Source organism: Choloepus didactylus, chromosome 4 (assembly GCF_015220235.1).
Source record: "Choloepus didactylus isolate mChoDid1 chromosome 4, mChoDid1.pri, whole genome shotgun sequence".
Lineage (NCBI taxonomy): Eukaryota > Metazoa > Chordata > Mammalia > Pilosa > Megalonychidae > Choloepus > Choloepus didactylus.
In genome coordinates, this window is record NC_051310.1 from 143,093,983 (window position 1) to 143,112,224 (window position 18,242).

The 18,242-nt window shown below is 41.5% G+C and overlaps 1 protein-coding gene across 2 annotated transcripts in view; it reads left to right on the forward strand.

The window, feature by feature from the left end:
• RASGRP1 (RAS guanyl releasing protein 1) overlaps positions 1 to 18,242 on the forward strand; it is an 80,458-nt gene that overhangs the window by 34,228 nt on the left and 27,988 nt on the right. For both annotated transcript variants that reach the window (XM_037834339.1, XM_037834340.1), the window contains exon 3: positions 14,062 to 14,167. In XM_037834339.1, coding sequence (XP_037690267.1) covers positions 14,062 to 14,167 — 106 coding nt within the window. The remainder of the gene's footprint in view (positions 1 to 14,061; positions 14,168 to 18,242) is intronic.

Below are 18,242 nucleotides of genomic sequence, written 5' to 3' on the forward strand. Positions count from 1 at the left end.
ATTAGCTGCTTCAAGCATGATCCCTTACCTTTTATTATCAGTTTTTCAGTAGATTAGTTTTGGAAAATTTAATCAAAATTTATTTTCCAGGAAAGCTTTTTTTGTTTGTTTGTTTAACATTGTTCAGTCAGTTTAATTCTCTGCCCAGACATGTTGCTTTTGCTGCAGATGGCAGATCACACTTAAAAGTACTCCAAAATATTTTCCACAAGACTCCTGCCTCTTATACCCTTTATGATTTTTTCTTAATGGATTTTAAGTTCTTCATTTATTTGGCTGATATCCCTGGCTCTACTGATAAGGGAGTGCATCTTTGTACTAACTTTTGTTGGTACAGCTTACATATTAATTATGTTCCTCTACTTGTAACAAGCCCCTGAATACCTGATCTGCCATCTTGGATGTCCCATGCTACATTTATCACTCTCTTCCAGTATCTTTTTTTGTTTTTTATGTTATTCCTTCTCTCCTCTTTTTTCTTTATTTTTTTTTTAATTCAGTTTTACTGAGATATATTCACATACCATACAGTCATCCATGGTGTACAGTCAGCTGTTCACAGTACCGTACTATAGTTATGCATTCATCACCCCAATGTATTTTTGAACATTTTCCTTACACCAGAAAAAATCAGAATCAGAATAAAAAATAAAAATAAAAAAAGAACACCCAAATAACCCTCCCCATCCCACCCTATTTTTCATTTAGGTTTTATCCTCATTTTTCTACTCATCCATCCATACACTGGATAAAGAGAGTGCAATCCACAGGGTTTTCACAATCACTCTGTCACCCCTTGTAATCTACATTGTTATACAATCGTCTTCAAGAGTCAAGGCTACTGGGTTGAGGTGTGGTAGTTTCAGGTATTTACTTCTAGCTATTCCAGTACATTAAAACCTAAAAAGTGTTATCTATATAGTGCGTAAGAATGTCCACCAGAGTGACCTCTTGACTCCATTTGAAATCTCTCAGCCACTGAAGGTTTATTTCGTTTCATTTTGCATCGCCCTTTTGGTCAAGAAGATGTTCTCAATCCCATGTTGCTGGGTGCAGATTCATCCGTGGGAGTCATATCCTGCGTCGCCAGGGAGATTTACACCCCTGGGAGTCAAGTCCCACGTAGGGGGAAGGGCAGCAAGATCACCTGCCAAGGTGGCTTAGTTAGAGAGAGAGGGCCACATCTGAGCAACAAAGAGGCACTCAGGGGGAGACTCTTAGGCACAATTATAAGCAGGTTATCTAAGGAAAGCTTTTTGAACTTTAGTCTAACCTTTTCTTACTTGATGACACCTTGTTTTATTGCACAATAACCTTAAAATTCAGAATGCTTAAAGACATCTAGAGACCTCAAACTCATCTGTTTGTCACTGTATGCCAAGGGGCTGCTCTGCCCAGATCTTTAAATGAAATTAAATGCCAGAGACATTAACACAGATTGAAAGAACAGTCTAAATCTTATTTCTTTCCTTGTCATATAGTTTCTTGTCTCCTCTGTTCGTCCTCTTTTCTTAAAAGCTGCATTGTTTCCTCACCATCACCCCCCTCCAGTCCCTCACATCTCCTGATCCTGGGGAAACAAATCCTTAGCCACTGCTCCTTCCAAAGGCATTTAACTCTTCCCTCATGATAAGCATCCAAACATGGAGTTTTGTGTTTATTAGTGATCAATGTCTGTTCATATAGGCTGTGATTGAAATGAACAAATGGCCCCCATGTAACATGCACAGCAAGATATTAGAATTTGTAGGGTATTGGAAGGAAGTAGATACAACCTTTTTTCTTATCCTTGGAGGATCCCCATTTAATGGTCAAAGCAGGACAGTCATAAATATAAATCATAAATGAAAAACCTAGAATCAGAATGATAAAACAACCAGAACAATAACTGGTAGCCCTTTATTGCCACTTCCTAGCTATGGACCCTTTGGTTAGTTATCTTCACTTGTGAAACAGAGGAAGTATCTACCATGCGGGGTTGTAGTAAAACTTAGAGAGAATGTCTGTAACCTGGCCTCGTCCGTATCTGGCATTTATAGGCGTTCAATAAATGTGAGAATTATTGTTTTGTGTTCTCATTTAGTATGGCTGGCTTCAGAAACCCTCAGATGATGAAGTAATGGATGTGCCTTTCTCCTCACACCTCTCAGGGTGAGAGGCAGTGGGATATGGTTGAAAGGGCAGTCTGAGTCAAAAGACCAGAACTCCAGTCCCAACACTGTCACTCATCAGATGTGTGATTTTAGACAAGTCGCAGTGCCTTATTCTCTGTTTTCTCACCTATCAAATAATGAAAACTATAATGGCCTCCCCACAGGGTGCTTTTAAGGCTCAAATGAGATAATATGCACAGAGACTAGTAGCAGACCATAAAGCACTAGTAAATGTAGGTTACTAGTACTTCAGGAACAGAACGAGGGTTTCATGTGCCTACGTGTTAACTGTCAGGCAGCTTAGATTAGGGGACCCACAAATCAGCCAGACATCACAGTGGTTTTGACTCTGTTCAGGACCTTGTTCTCTCTAAAAGATCTCAAAGCTCTTCCTTATCTTGACTGACTCCCTGGTGATCTCTTCTGGGAGGGATGGGGGTAATGGAGGGATGGGGGTAAGACATCATCAGGTCTCATTCTGAAAATGAGCAAATTGAGACTCTGAAATGGTCAGGGTGGTTGGCATCCAGGCCTGCCGCTTACTGCTGTGTAAACTTGAATTACTGTACCCTCTTTTTGCCTCATTTTCTTCATCCATCAAATGGCAATAATACCACCTATCTCACAGGGTTAATACACGTAGAGGCTGTCCTGGAACAATGTCTGGTACACAGGAAGCACTCCATATGCATTAGCAAACTGAGACAGAGATAGTGAGATAATCAGGCTAAACCTTGACTGTAGTTCATGTCTTCTGATCAGATGCTTCATTTCTTCCACAGTACCAAGTATTTCTCCATGTCTCCTGCATCTTCCAATTGGTAACAATATTGTGGGTTTTGGTGTAGCATTTTTGGATGTTTCTGTAAGACAGTGGCACCACACCAGTTCATAATTTGGGATGTTTTCAAACACGTTCTTATTTGGCTCTTGAGCACTGAGGAGAGCCAGGTTCTCCTTTCCTTCAGATAAGAAACTGCTCACCTACCCATGCAGGTCTCTCTTTCAAAGTTGTTCCCCAGGTCCTCATGCAAATTTGCTCTCTAGCGTCCAATAAACTCAAAGAAATCCTTTTGTTTTGAGAGTCGGAGGAGGGGGCACACTTAAAACCTGGGTCAGGAGGAAACTTGGAGGGCCACCAACTAACTCTTCCATGGAGTGACACCTGGCTTGAGGAGAAGCCAGGTTCTGCCTGATTGGCACAGACAGAGGGACAAACCACACTGGACATCCACTATTTGTTTCTGGCTATATGTAAGTTTTTCATAAAAAATCATATTCCCAGTCTGGAATAGCCAAGGATTAAGAGGAGTTGATGTCCAGCCTTTGGCAGTAAATTTGCAGAGAAAAACAAAATATTTTCCAAGTCCAGCAAGAGAAATAAGAACAATTCACCACTGACATAGTGCTTTACAGTTTATTAAGCATTTTCAGATATTTAATAAAATGTAATCTGATTCTCACTGCAACCAAAGAAGGAGAGGGGACTTTCAGAATTATTTCTATCTGATTACGAAAGACTTTGCTCAGTTACTTTTACCATATTTGGTGATATGATGATAATTTTTGTACAGGACTGTTCATTGCAAAGAATTATAAGCAAAAGACAATTTCTATGGTATAAAGCATATTTTGTAGTGAGACTGCATTCCATGTGTTGATATTTTATGTCAACACACACCTGTTACAATAATCCTATCATGCACTGGAATGTAGTTATCTAGGCTTGTAGGTCTGATAGGATCAAGCACACATTGAGAAAAATTTTCTGAAGATTGAGTTTGTGGCTAACCAGTAATTCTCAGATCAGCCTTATATTATTTCAATATGTGATTATTTGGGAAATTCCCCAAGTTGTTTCTTAATACCTATTTGACATGTCAAAAAATATGCCAAAAAAAAAAAAGGCCAAAAATTTAACGGACAAGATTTAAGTGATAGGAGCATGCTCCAGTGAGCAAGGTAAGAGTGTTGACCCAGATTTCCTTCCCCATTTTGCTTTTCATCTCTATTTATTCAGTTCTGCTCCTTTTTTACCAGCTTCCCATCCAGCCACCTGCCAGCAGCTCTCTCTGTGTTCCTCTGGGAAGCTGGAACAAGGCCTGCTGCTCACTCTCCCCTCGCCAGGAACTTTCCTGTGGTGCAGCAGTGGTGAACGGTCACTGCTCACGAGCCCAGGTGGCTGGGTAGCTTATCAAAGAATTAAATTGCAGTATAATTTCTCCAGCCAGATCATTCAATTGTTCCCAGGAGTTTGAGGAGCCTGGGGAGAAATAGCCACCCAGGGCTACCTTCAGCTGACACTTGCCTTCTGAGAAAGGCTCTCAGTAGAGTTTGAGGTCATGGCACTGTCCTGGGGTCTGCCCAGGACCTGCCCTGCATCGTCTTTCCCCTTACTCATAGCCCCACACCCACTCCACCCACAGAACTGTGTCCAATTTGCATAACTGAAGAGGAGTTCTTCCCTCACTTCTCAGACCCCTGATTCTTCAGAAGTGGTAGGTTTGGATGGAGGGACTGATCCTCAAGGAAGGCAGGCTCTCTTGCTCAGCAGAGGCACTGCAGCCAAAAACTCTTTTTCACTTTAGGCAATTCGTGCGCTTGGTTAGACACTTACAGATTGCAATCCCTCATCCGAAAAATCTAGGTCATTCCTTACATAGATTTTCTGCTTCAGAAGAAAAACTATGCCTGGGGAGACACGTTTCTGTGGATGTCTAGCTTGGCTGAGGGAATAGAGAGCACTTCTGCTGAAGGAGGAGGGAGAGATGGGCTGACACATGGGGGCTGTGTACTCTTAGGCACCCAGGCATTTTCATCCACTCGGCCACTGGCTTGCTCTCTGGGTTCCAGTTGTCCTAGCAAAATGGTATTAATAATATCTATCTGCCTTGTGTTGATGTCAGGAAAATCAGGGGGTTTAAGGGGTAGGGTCTCCAGGGAAATTCTTAGAGTATGTGCAATAATTCCAGTGAGAAATTCAGGGAGAAAGAGAAGTGGGAGTGGGGTGTTGGTAAGGGGTTTAGTCTTGTAGCATGTAGAGCTGAAAGTTAGAACCCTCCCAATATAACCAGTTTTCACCAAGCTAACCTCCTCCTCTCTCAGGAGATGCCATGGAGAAGAGGAGGCAGGAGCCAAGGAAAGAGCCCTGGGCCAGAGGACAGAGGGGCCCATTCCTGCCCACTTGCCTCCACTAACCAGCCATGGGGCCAAGACCTTAGCCCATAGCCCAGTTTCTTCATCCTTAAAATTGAGACCGTAGCCCCTGCTACCACATGGGGTTTTTGTGTGGCCCAAATATTTAATGCAGACCAAGCAGTTCATTGAGTATAGAGTGCTGTAAAAACATAAAGTACTGTTGTCAGGTGTTCTCTCTGGAGAATAGTGTGGTTCTCCAGCTGCTGGCTTGTTTCAGAGATGGTGTGTACATGTGCATGCATGTTTTGCACATATGTGTACAAAGATGTATGTATCTGGATGCTTGGGAAGCCTCCCCACCCATCCTGCTCCACCCCCTGACCCCAGAAGCCCAGTGAATGAGCATCAGTAGAACAGAGGAAGCATAGATTCAACTTTTCCTTCCCCAAGTGTTTTGTAGGTTTGGCCTCTCTGGGATAGGAGTAGAGGAAGCCTAATTAGACCAAATCATCTTTATCTAGCACTTGGTCTGAGCCAGGTTTTGCCCTTCTCTGTGTCCCTGGCCTTGGATGCTGCACCATTTATCATCATCTCATGGAGAGTGGGTGGGAAGAGCAAGAAGAGGCAAAACTGCCCAGCTTATTGCCTACTTTGGTAAGACTACTTGCCCGTTGCAGAAGTTTGAAATCACAGTTCATGGTTAAAGTGAGGTTTGTGTATTGTCCAAGTCATGGTGTCCCTCCCCCTAGCCATCACAAATAAATAACTAAAAGCTAATTGTGACCAAGATATTCAGAGTTCTATAAATTCCTGAACACTGTACTGTACCAAGAAATAAAAAATATTCTTACTGGATGCACTTTCTTACTAACATAGCAGGTGCTCTACTTTTGGCCTGGGAGTGATATACCAGATTATTCCAGAGGGAACAAGAACAGAACTAGATTTATAAATTACTAGGAGTTTTCCTTCTCCCCAAATTCTCACCTTAAAGATTTTATCCCTGCATTAAAGCACTGACCACTCCAAGAAATGGCTGTTGTGATGCAGATAACTCTGAACGGATTTCCCCTTGAAGTCTTTCTCTCCTCCAGAGGAATTTGTTGATCTGGATTAGCTGTCCACTCAGTCACCAGGCAAGGCCCAGAGCGCATGTGATTGAGGGTAGGGTGAGGAGTAAAGTGGATTCTGGAGCACCTGAGGAGCAAGGAGGCTGCACTGCCCAGGTAGGAGGGAATGCAAAAAAGGAAACAAGGGAGCAAGTATCGAGCCCTCCAACCTAGGTCTTCTGATGAGACCAATGGTCGCAGTTACTGGGGGTGGCTGCACTTGTCCTGAGAGCTGACTGCAAACATTTCTGCCCAGTTTTGCATTTGGTGACTTCACACTGGTAGCATGAAACTGGCCATTGTGGGAATATTTACACCATGGAAATCAGCAAGCACTACAAATCAGGGGTTTTCCTTTTGGGAGAGATGGTTATTACTTACCAGTACACCACTGGCTGCAACCATTCTGAATCTTAAACCTGATCCTGAGCAAATGTCTTGCTTTCTCGTTTGTTCTCCCCACTCCAGTCTTGAGGGGCTGGAGGCAAAAAGGATCAAGAGGTGTTGGTTACATGTTTTAGGCTGCTCAGTTAGTAGAAGCTGTGAGAGTTCAAAGTATATATCCCCACATTCTTTCTTTGCATGCACTTCCTGTCTCAGTTGTAACTGTTGGCATTAGGAAAAAAAAAAAAAAAAACAAACAAACTAGTGGGCTTTTCAGTTAACCACTTTTTGTACACTCTCCAAACAGGATTTAAGTCTAGTAATTTGACCTTGTTGCCAGATAGATCTTATTTCTTTGTGACGTTTATTGCATTCTTTTACATTCAGAATTGTATGTGTGTATTTGTCAAGTTCTACCTGGATCCAGTCTATCATTATTTCTGGAGACTTTGACATCCATTAGCAGCTTCAGTACTGCCATAGGCTCTTGCTCCAACCCTGCCCTCTACAGTTTTCTGATCCAGGGTTTCCCATTACCATGTTCTGGCCCCTAGTAGTGACAAACCTGTTATTTTGGGTTGTATCCCCTCATGCTGACAGCTTGCCTGCCTTCAGTGAACTGATTTCTGACATTCTGCCCTTGGTACACTCAAAATCCCTTCACGCATCGACAGATTTCCATGGAAACCAAAACAAAGAAGACTCTGACCTGGAGTTTTTCTCTGGTGTTAGACACTTCTTTTTATGTTTCATGTCCATTTTGCAGTGAGTGGTTTCCATCTCATCCTGCAGAAAAGTCTTCATTGTAGGAAAGTCACCCTACCTCCTGCACAGCAAGTAGCAAGGCCTGGAATGCAACCTTTTGCCAGCTGTACCCACAGGATTCTGCTCATCAGGTAGCAGTTCATGCTCTCAAAAGCAAGCAGGTCATTTAAGACTAGCTCAAGGAAATAAAAAAAGAGCTTGCAGGCCTATTTAGAGGCAGAGGGCTGGACTTGAATCTTGATGATTCAGGTCATCTGACCACAGATATCATGAGATCCTTCCTGAACCACCACAAATGGATTGGATCTCTCTCTGCTTTGAAACTTACCACCATTCAATGTGGTCTCTATGGGTTTCTTCTGATCTTCATACTTAGTGCCTGATACTATATGTCTTGGGCATGTGTCTTATTCCCCCAGCAGATCGTGAGCTCCTTGATGACAAGGGTTTTCTTATGGCTCTTCAGATCTCCTTTAGAATCCAGTACAGTGTCTTGTACAGGGTAGATTAATCATCAATATTGGTTGTGTCAAAAAAATTTTAACTAAAGTAGAATTAAAAATTACTATATAGAATAGGAGGGAAGCTATATATTCTCATTGGAGGGGCACAAGGAGAGGGCAGACAACTACTTTCCTGTGTTACTTTTAGGATGAATTAAGGCATCAGATAGGAAGGTTGGGGTAGAAGACATCATAAGTCTCTTCCACGCTGAAACTCTGTGAGTTCATCAAGTGCAGCTGTTGCCAGTACTGGGTCTAATGGTGGAAAATGGGTTGTTGGCTTATAGACAAGTGACTCTCTGGAAGCCACAAGACTTTTTTTGTGTGCTCTGTGGAGCAAATTGTCCATAGGTTGGGTGGGTTTTTAGCAGAATACATTATTTCCCAAGTCAAATGGGAGAGTGTGTAAGATTGATATTTTGTAGCTCACTGAGGTTTCAACCCTTTAAAGAAGTCTTTCCCTGAAGTGTCAGGAGAACCAGATGGTAATGAAAAAATATGCACATTTTATTATGCATTGCACATTTAGCATATTAGAATTTTTAGTGTGACACCTTACATTTTTAAGCCTAAAATGCAAACAAAATGAAATTATTCATTGAAATGTTTAAAACAGCTTATAGGAATTATATCAAAATATCAAAATTAAATCCAGCAGCCTGAAAGGTAGATTCCCCTTGACCACCCACTTGGAAAATCTAACTTTAAAAGGGAGGCCCTTCCCCTCAAAAATAATAAGTGCTTGCAGTCTGTGAGATGAGGGCGGGAAAGGAATGCATCCCTAATGATACCGTCGAAGGTTGTTGAAGGTCCTGTAGGGGAGGGTGGTGGTGGCGATGAGGGTAAAAAAATACACCATGGCATTCTCTGGTTCAAAAAGCAGAGCTAGGAAGGAAGAGGAAATGGCGTTGTGGACCTATGGGTAAAGATGGAGCATTTCTCTCCTTTCTGCTCTTTCCCTCATCCCCACCTCTGCCTCCCTTTGCTGAGTGAGTCACCCCCCTCCCTTCCCATTTGCCAGCACTCACACCCACAGAGAACATGTGAGGATTAACAAGCCACAGTGTGGGAACGTCATTGAAACTGTGGAAAAAAAAGGTGCAAGGAAAAGTGAAGTATGAACGTGACTATGAACCTTGGCCACTGCACTCTGCTTTCTAATCTTAAAGGCAACTTTAACTATCAATATCAATCATCCAAAACTTAACAAGTCTTTTGGAAATCACCAGAGTATAAAAGTTATTCTGCCATATGTGCATTGGCTCCCACCCAATATTCCAGTGGAATCTTAGACTTGTAGCCCTAAAGATTGGAAGGGATCTTAAAGCTCATTTACCTTATATCCACCCCCCCCACACACCACCATTTAATACTTGAATCCCCTATTCTGACAAAAGGTCATGCTGCAGGATATAGTGGAAAGAGGAGGGGTTCTGGAATTAAACAGACCTGGGGTCAGATCTTAGCTTCTCCACCCACTGTGTCTTTGACTTAGAATGAATTACCTAATCTCTCTATGCTTTAATTTCAGCAGTACATTGTAACCTAAACCAACATTGTAGGTTTTAGAAATAGCATCATTAAAGGGTTATCACAGCCCATGTTTAGTAGGACTTCAATGAATGACAGCTCTGATACCAGTGACAACAGTGATTATTAAGCATCGCCCTCCAGCGTCCTCTTGAATGCCTCTGTGATGGAAATGCTTCCATTGCTGGGCAGTTCTAATGGTTGGAATTTTCTATCACATGTTGTGCCCCATTCTGTTCCCTAAACCTTGTCTTCATTGGCTCTGGTTCTGCCTTTTGTGGTACCACATAGCAAATCTAAACCTCCCACAAATAAACTTCATATATTTGAAGACAATTCTAGTGTCTTCCTGGAGTTCTTTCTTCTCCGTTGTAAACTCTTTTAGTGCCTTGAATCCTTACATATATATCTTGGTTTTGATCTCACCCAGGGTAATTCTAAGCCCTTTTTTCTCCCTCTATATGACCATCCAGGGAGAGACACAAGCTAGCCACAAAAGAAAGTTGAAGTAGCACATCCCAAGTCCTGCCCAAACTGAATAAGCCCAGACCCAGGTCCATTACACATATGCACATTCTAATGCATACCCTACAAATAAATTTCACAGTTTCTCCAGCTTTTCACCATAGTTTCACCATAGTGTTCAAGAAATGCCTCTATATTTTCTATACTACCTTTACATTTTCAGATGTTGAACTGAATTCACTCCCATTACCGTGGTAGACTGAATCACATCATTGTCCCCAATTTTTACGCATCTCTGTGTCAATTTCCTAAGCTGTATGACTTTGAACTTCCTGCCGTTTGACTTTGGGTTCAGCCATGTGACTTGCTTTGGCCAATAGAAGGAAGCAGAAGTGACAACATGCCAATTCCAAGCCTAGGCTTAAGAGACCTTGGATATTTCCAGTTACCCTTCATGGCCCTGCAATAGCCATGAGAAGAACATACCCCAACTAGCCCACTGGTCCAAGCAGGCTGGGAGGCATGTGAGTGAAACCTCAGCCTACATTAGCTGACGCCTGGCCAACTCAGATGCCTGAGCAAAATAAACGATGGCTGTTTTAATTGCATGAGTTTGGGGTGGTTTGACTTGCAGAATTCTGTGGCAAAAGCTAAATGATTACAGAAATTATACATGCCAGAAAACATAGAGATAGCAATACAAACACTATCTCACCAAAGTATAAATTCAAAACAATTAATGAATGGCTTACAAAACTATAACCAGACCAGATGAATATTTCATAAAAATTATTGATCAAATTATAACTTTTGTAAACTGTAGCCAAGAAAAAAATAAGTGTGTACTATATATCATCAATGAAATAGCTAATGCTGAAAGCGAAGTGTATTTCCAAAGAGACATGAAAAGTTAAGGGGTCTCCTATTTGATACAGTTCATTCACTTGCTCACAGATATTTAACAAGTACCTTCCAGGGCCAGCAGTGTTCTAGGTCTTGTAGATATGGTTGTGGGAAAAATGGACATGGCTCAGGTCTCCTGAGGCTTACATTCTAGGGGAGATGCAGAAAATAAACAAGAAAACAAATAAATAAACGATAACGTCAAATCACTATAAGCGCTATGAAGAAACCCAAGTGGGTCCTGGCTACCTTAAGAAGACCTCTATGAGAATGTGACATTTACTCTGAGACCTACGTGACAAGAGTGGGCAAGGGAAGAAAGATTTGAAGGAAATGCAAAGCCCTTGAGGTAGGAATAAGCTTGGAGGGTTTGAGGTATAAATTGAAGTGTGGAGACGAATGATATGGTATGAAATGAAAAGGGAGAGACAAAAAGGACCCAGAACATGTGGGGCCTTGTTGGCCAAAGCAAAGACTGTGTGCTTTATTCCAAGTATAGTGGAATCCATTGTAGTGTATTAAGCATATGACCTGATTTATGGGTTTCAGGAGCTTGCTGAAGGAGCTTGTGAGGAGAATGGATAGCAAGTGAACTAGAGTGGAAGCAAGGAGATCAATTAGATCATTGCATTATGGTTCTGGCTCTACCAATGGTGATGGCAGAGATGGAGAGAAACGGACAGGTTTGAGATGTATTTTGGTAGAATCAAGTCTTACTGATGGATTGGATGTGAGGGAAAGTGAGAAATCAAGGGTGACTCCTAGGTTTTCAGTATGGGTAACTGAGAAGATGGTTGGTGGTGTCATTTTCTGAAGAACGGAGGAGGAAGGGGTTAGGGGAAAGGAGAAATCAAGACTTTTGTTTGGATAAGTTAAGTTTGAAATGCCTATTAGACATTTAAGTGTATATGCCATGTAGGTTGCTGGACATACTAATAGGGTGCTTATAGCTGAAGACATAAATTGGGGAGTCATCAGTGTATAGGTGGTATTTTAGCCAAAGGATAAGATGGTATCACCTAGGGAGAGAATGTTACTAGCAAAAAGAAGTGGGGTGAGTACTAAGCCACAGAACATGCTGACATTTAAAAACTTAGTAGAGGAAGAGGAGACAGAAAAAGAGCCTGAGAAACTGAGTGTGGTGTAATAAAAGCCAAGAGAAGAGAGTGTTCCAGGAAAGAAAAAATAGTCAACTTGGGTTGTATGCAACTAAGCCACAAAGTAAGATGAGAAAAGAGCAGTAACTGTTGGATTTGCCAATGTGGAGCTGGTTAGTGACCTTGAAAATAAAATATTTAGTGGAATAATTGAGAGAGAGTCAAAATGGAATGGTTGAAACGTGAATGGAAGGTAGGAAGGTGATGATAGTAAGGTTTTGCTAAAAAGCAGAACAGAAATGAAGAGGTAGCTAGAGAAGATGAGGATTTAAAGGTTTTATTTCTTTTGTTTTAATAAGAAGATGCTAGGGCATATTTAAATGCCAGTGAAGGTAGACCAGTTGAGAGAAGTTGATACTGTAGGGCAGAAAGTAGATAAATGCAGTTTCCATGACCTTGAGAAAGGAGGAATTCCAGAGCACAGTGGAAGTTTGGCCTCTGAAAGACTTTTCATGGTAACAGGGAAAGACAGGGAGTAATGGTACTACAGTGTTTGTAAGTAGAAGGATTTGGCGACAGGAATGTGAGTGATGCTGTCAATTTACTTATATTTTCTCAATGAAGTATGACTTTAGGTCATTGGCTGGGAATGAGCCAGGATTTCTGAATCCTGACCCCAAATGTATTATTTCCTTCATTTACCATTCGGTACACTTGGAAAAGAATAAAAATAATATCCTCTTTTGTATGTTATATTTTAGAGAGCTATACAGATGACAAAACAATTCATATATGTTCTTTTATTTGTTATTTTCCCCTCGAATCATTCACAGTCCCAGGAAACATAATTCACTCTTTTTTTTTTTTTTTTTAATGAAGACACTTCAATGAAGGCACTACTTACAGAGATGAGAGTGGGATAAAGAAATGTTGTATATAGAGACTGTCAACAGCCAGAAGTCATTCCCACCTTCAGGGCTGAAGGGTCAGAGGAGATTAATAGTGTTGGCAGACAAGATGCCAACCAGTGTGATCATTCATTGAAGAGGCATGTAGCTATTATCAGGGAAACAGTGCTAAAGCAGAGAGGGAATGAGAAAGAAATATCCTGACCTCTCCTCCCATCTCTTGCTGGCATTTCCCAATGGCTGAACCCAACTGGAAGACAGCTGGCAAGGAAGCTGGGTGATGCAATCCATGTAGAGAAAGACAGAGAATACATCTGGCAGGGAAATAAAGAGCACAGCCTCTGACACTTCGTGTCATAGATGTTGAAAAGATTTTGAAAACCACTCCAAGAGAAATCCTTATAGTCAATGCCAGTATATAGAATGCATCTTATTATTCAATACCAGCTGGAATTTGGGAAACCTAGCCAACAGTGCTCCTTGATACAGAGCACCATGGATACTTACAATCTACAAATTATCTCCAAGTATAATGTTTGCTTATAGTCTTCCTCCTTTATTTTCATCCAGAGACATGTTCATGGCAATAGAGAAGCTTATGCTTCAGGCCCTTCACTTGCATGAGCTCCTTCCAAGGCCATGGGAGTTCCCTAGAAATGTATTCATGTGGTCATATGTTTCTGTGACATTTGCAAAAATAAGAGGTTTTAATTGCAGTCTATTAAGAGTGTAACTTTTTTCACTCTGACCCTAGAGAGGTTCCCACCTCCCCAATTGTATGCATTTTAATCTTCTAAAACCTGAATCTAGTTCTGCTTTCAACAGCACTGATGGAAGTTTTAACCCTTCTCCAAGATTATACCATCTTTTGTGGATGGTAGTTTATGAGCATCAAAATGGACATTTCTGGAAGGGGAGAAGGCAGCAGCAGGATAAGAAAAGCAAAGAAGGGGGCAATATGCTGGGCAAGGGCAGTGGAAATAAAAACACTGTGCTTGCCTGAAGAACCTACACTCTGACCATCTCTCTACCTTTGAGTAGTGTCCTACCAAGTGACTAATTTCTATCCATGGGCCTAATTCAGATGCTGCTCTTTAAATTTGCAGATGCAGATGGGAACCTGTGTCGAAGTAACCAACTGTTACAAGTCATGCTGACCATGCACCGAATTATCATCTCCTCTGCTGAGCTACTCCAAAAAGTTATCACCCTATATCCTTTAACACGGTGACTTGTAATCCCCAAGTGGCAATTCTTAAAAGAATTTATTCAAAAGTAGCTTGAAATCTGTATTGCTGATCAAACTTCCTTTCAGATGTCCTTTCATTTTTGTGGGCTTGGAATAATCTTAAATAGTAAATGGATTCATATGTCCATTCAGGGGTATGGGGTGTATGTGTGTGTGTGTCTTCTGTTGGGGTGTCAATATTATTGATGCTGATTTCTCTGAGAGGTGATCAAAGAAATCAACATGCAAACACCAAACACTATCTCCTTCATTATCGCTTGCTAGTAAAAACTGCTTTTCCTGTAGGTTAGTCAAAATGCATATTCATCCTGTACAAATTGACAAGGGTGCAAGTGGAACTCAAATGGGAAATTTCTCTCAAGATTTTATTTCCAATTCTTTAAACTTCTTGAGGTTCTGAAGAAAGTTTCCTGATGCAACAACTTCTAGAGAATCTGCTGGTGCCTTATTGCCTCAGGCAGAGGGATCGACTGGGTGCCAAGCAACCCCTGCTGGATTTTCACCCTCTTATGGGGTGTGAATTGAGTGGGGTGGAGAACGTGCTTGTTTTTAAAGCTGCTTCCTCCTCTTGCTGACGATACCTTAAGCCATGATCTCCAGAGAAGAAAGGGCTGCAGTGGGGTGAGACCGTTTAGCACCTGAGGCCCAGGTCCCTCATACTGAGTCATCATTTGTGACTGTTCTAATCCTTTACTGCTCTCCTAACTCCTCCCTTTCCATCTATGGTACACCAAAAAACTAAAAACCTACTCATAAATCCTTACCTCTTTTCTCAAGGGAGATGCTTCCAGTGGCATTCCAAGGGTGGAGCGTTGGGAGATGTCTGCATAATAAGGGGTGCAGGTAATAATGGGGTGCCTTGACTGCAAAGAATTTTAAAACTGTAATAAAATTGACTCAAAGTCTGTCTTCCTTTTATTAACTCCATGCACTGGCAATTCTAAACAATATCAATGATTAAACACCCCTCCCTGAAAAATCTGTTTGTTGATCTAAGTATTCATTTGTACCTGGGGTGGGCAGCTCAGATAGCCCTGCCCTTGGTTCACCATTGGGTGCCTCCCCACATGGTGGGATGGATCTTTCTCTCCCCTCTCTCCTCCCTGCTCCTACCTCTCATAGATTTTTCCTCCATCAGTTATCTTCTCTCTCCCATATTTTTCAACTCTGCCTCTTACTGGCACCTGCCTCTCAGCATAAAACATATTCAGATCTCCCCAACTTAAAAATAAACTCTCAACCCTGCCTACCCTTCATTCAATTGTTAAGATTAGAAATTTGATGAGCAAACAGTAGTCTCTACTATCTCCAATCCCCCAACTCCCACTCACTCCTTAACTCTACGTGGCCCCTACCTCTCTACTCAAACTTTCCTCTGATGTCACTAATGACCTCCTAACTGCCAAACCCAACAGCTTTTCTCCATCTTTAAGTTGATCTGCCAGAAGCATTGGGTACTGTTGGCAAATTCCTGCCTCTTCCAACTCTTTCCATCCTCAGCTCCCAGAACTTCCCCTCCTGGCTATCCAACTCCTCCAGAAGTCCCTTCTCCAGCTCTCCATCTACCTTCTTCTTTGAACACCTCCTAAAACCAGTGATAATGTCCTGGTTTTCTTCTCACTTTCCTTCCTTTCTGTGGGTTATTTCTCACCGGAATAGCCACCACCGTTCCTCTGTACTGATGATATTCAAATCTGTATTTCTCCAACCCAAACCATTTTTTTGAGGTTTGGACTAGTTTGTCTTGTAGACACTTCAATCGTAATACTCACAATTTAACTCCTTAGTTCACCACCCCACCCCCTAACTATTACCCCACTAATTCTGCTTTACCACCTTTATTTTCAGTTTCAGTTAGTGGTGTCATTATCCATCCAGTTGCCCAAACCAGAAACTTCAAAAGCAATCTTGACTCCTTTCTGCCTTTCACCTCCCACACAATCTGCCACCCAATCCTAGGGATTCTTCTTCAGAAATGACTCTTTTCTGGTCTCTTCTCTCCATTCCCATCCCACAGGCTTAGGCCAGGCCCCCATTGTCTCTCTCCTCAGCCTCTGTCACGTACTGGCCTTCTCATCTAAGTGGTCTCAACGTGCACTCTCAGAATGGACATTTGAAGAGAAAGATAAGGAGCAACAGGGGAGGAAGACAAACTCTGCAGTAAAAGTCACCATGTTGATATAACACATCACTTAGTTGTTTTTAAAGAGAAGTGTGTTTATTGTGCCTCCCCCCTTTGAAAAGGAGGAAGAATAAAAATATCAACAGGTAGATCAACAGATGCCCTCCAGTTCATTATACCTGACCCCTGAAGTTACTTTTATAAAAAGCAAATAGGGTAGGCCATTTCTTCAGTCTCTGCAAACTGCAGGGTTAATTTCAAACTTCTCAGCTCACCAGGTAAAGGTTCTCTAGCATGTCATCCTGCTCATCCTGCAGCTCTCTGCAACTCTCCAAAATCCTTCCACCTCCACGCTTGTCTTCTCAGCATACCAGACATACTGTATCCTTTTACAGTCCCTTTGCCTGGACTGCCTCTTCGTACTTCTTTACCTAACAAACTCTTTCTCCATCAAGACCCTTCTGTGAAACATTCTCTGATTTTTCCAGCTTCCCTCTCCTTTAAAAGATGCATCTAGTATAACTCTTGGCAACCATATTGTAACTTAACCTCTATGTGTCTTTCTTCCCCCACTTGACTGTGTGTTTCTCAAGGGCAGGGAGCTAGGATTATTTATCTTTGTTTCTCAAAAACTTAGCTCATTGATATTTCACAGTAAAGCTAAATAAATATTGAATTACAGTGGGTTCAAAACATTAGGATACTTTTTCTATATCTATCAAAACTTTTAGCTAAAGAATCTGGGTTCATGTGCTGGAAATTTGCTCAGGATAAGTAACCTTGGATGGGGGAAGGGATTTGAGAAGGGAGTATGAAGAAAGACTGTAATAAAAACCCAGGTTAAATATTGAAGGCAAAACACTTTTTTCCTTCATGCTTAGTTTCCCTGTTCTCAGATCTGGAAGTAATAGAGTTGTTAGTTAAATAACTTCAATGATTTCCCATTTTTCCATTGTTAAAAGAGCAAGAGAGACATAAATTTCAAAGCATGCTTTGAATAGCTCAGATGCCTGAAAAGTATAGTCAGAACTATGCTGGTACTTTTTAGCCACAGTGGTAACTATAAAGAGAAGGAAAAGGTGTAGAGTCTAAAGTTTACTCCAGTTCAGACCCCAGGGCCCCTTGTTCCTGGCCTGCTTCTAGTTGTTGCTGGTCTCCTGGAGCTGGGAAAGCAGGTGCCTGCCCATTATGGCCGTCTTTGCTATGAAAGAGGTGCCCTCATGACCTCAGGAGGCTACTGCAGTTGCCCTTCTTAATGGCGTTGTAAGTACCCCCCAGGCTCAGCACTCAGGTAGAATGACGCCAGGTCTACCCAGAGGGTACTGCCCTCAGCCTAGCCAGCGTGCACTATCACATATTTAAAGAGAAGGATAAAGAGCAACCGGAGAGGAAGATAAACTCCATAATAAAATTCACCATGCTGATTTAATAGATCCACTTAGTTTTTTTTTTTTTTTTAAAGAAGTGTGTTTATTGTACCTTTCCCTTTTAAAATGAAGAAAAAAAATTTCAACAGGTAGAGCAAATAATAAAAATGTAGAATCTGAGAGATACTTATCTAGAATGTGTCTTATACTTGAATCTCTTTGCACTGAGGTGGTGTATTTTGTTAATGATCTGGCATAAATAAATGTAAAGTCATGTCATTCTCACTCTTGTCTTTTATACCCAAAGAACATCAAGCTTTGAGAAGAACTACATAAAGCTGGGGGGATGAAGGGGTATAGGAACATAGTTTGTGTATACTATTGAAGTTAAGTTGGTATCAAAGCAAATGAAATTGTTATAGATTTAGGATGTTAAATTTAAGCCCCAAGGTTTAAATTTAAACAAAGAAAATACCAGAGAATATGAAAACTCAAAGAAATAGATAGTAGAGTACAAGAGACCAGGGCTGAGGGGCAGGGGCAATGGGG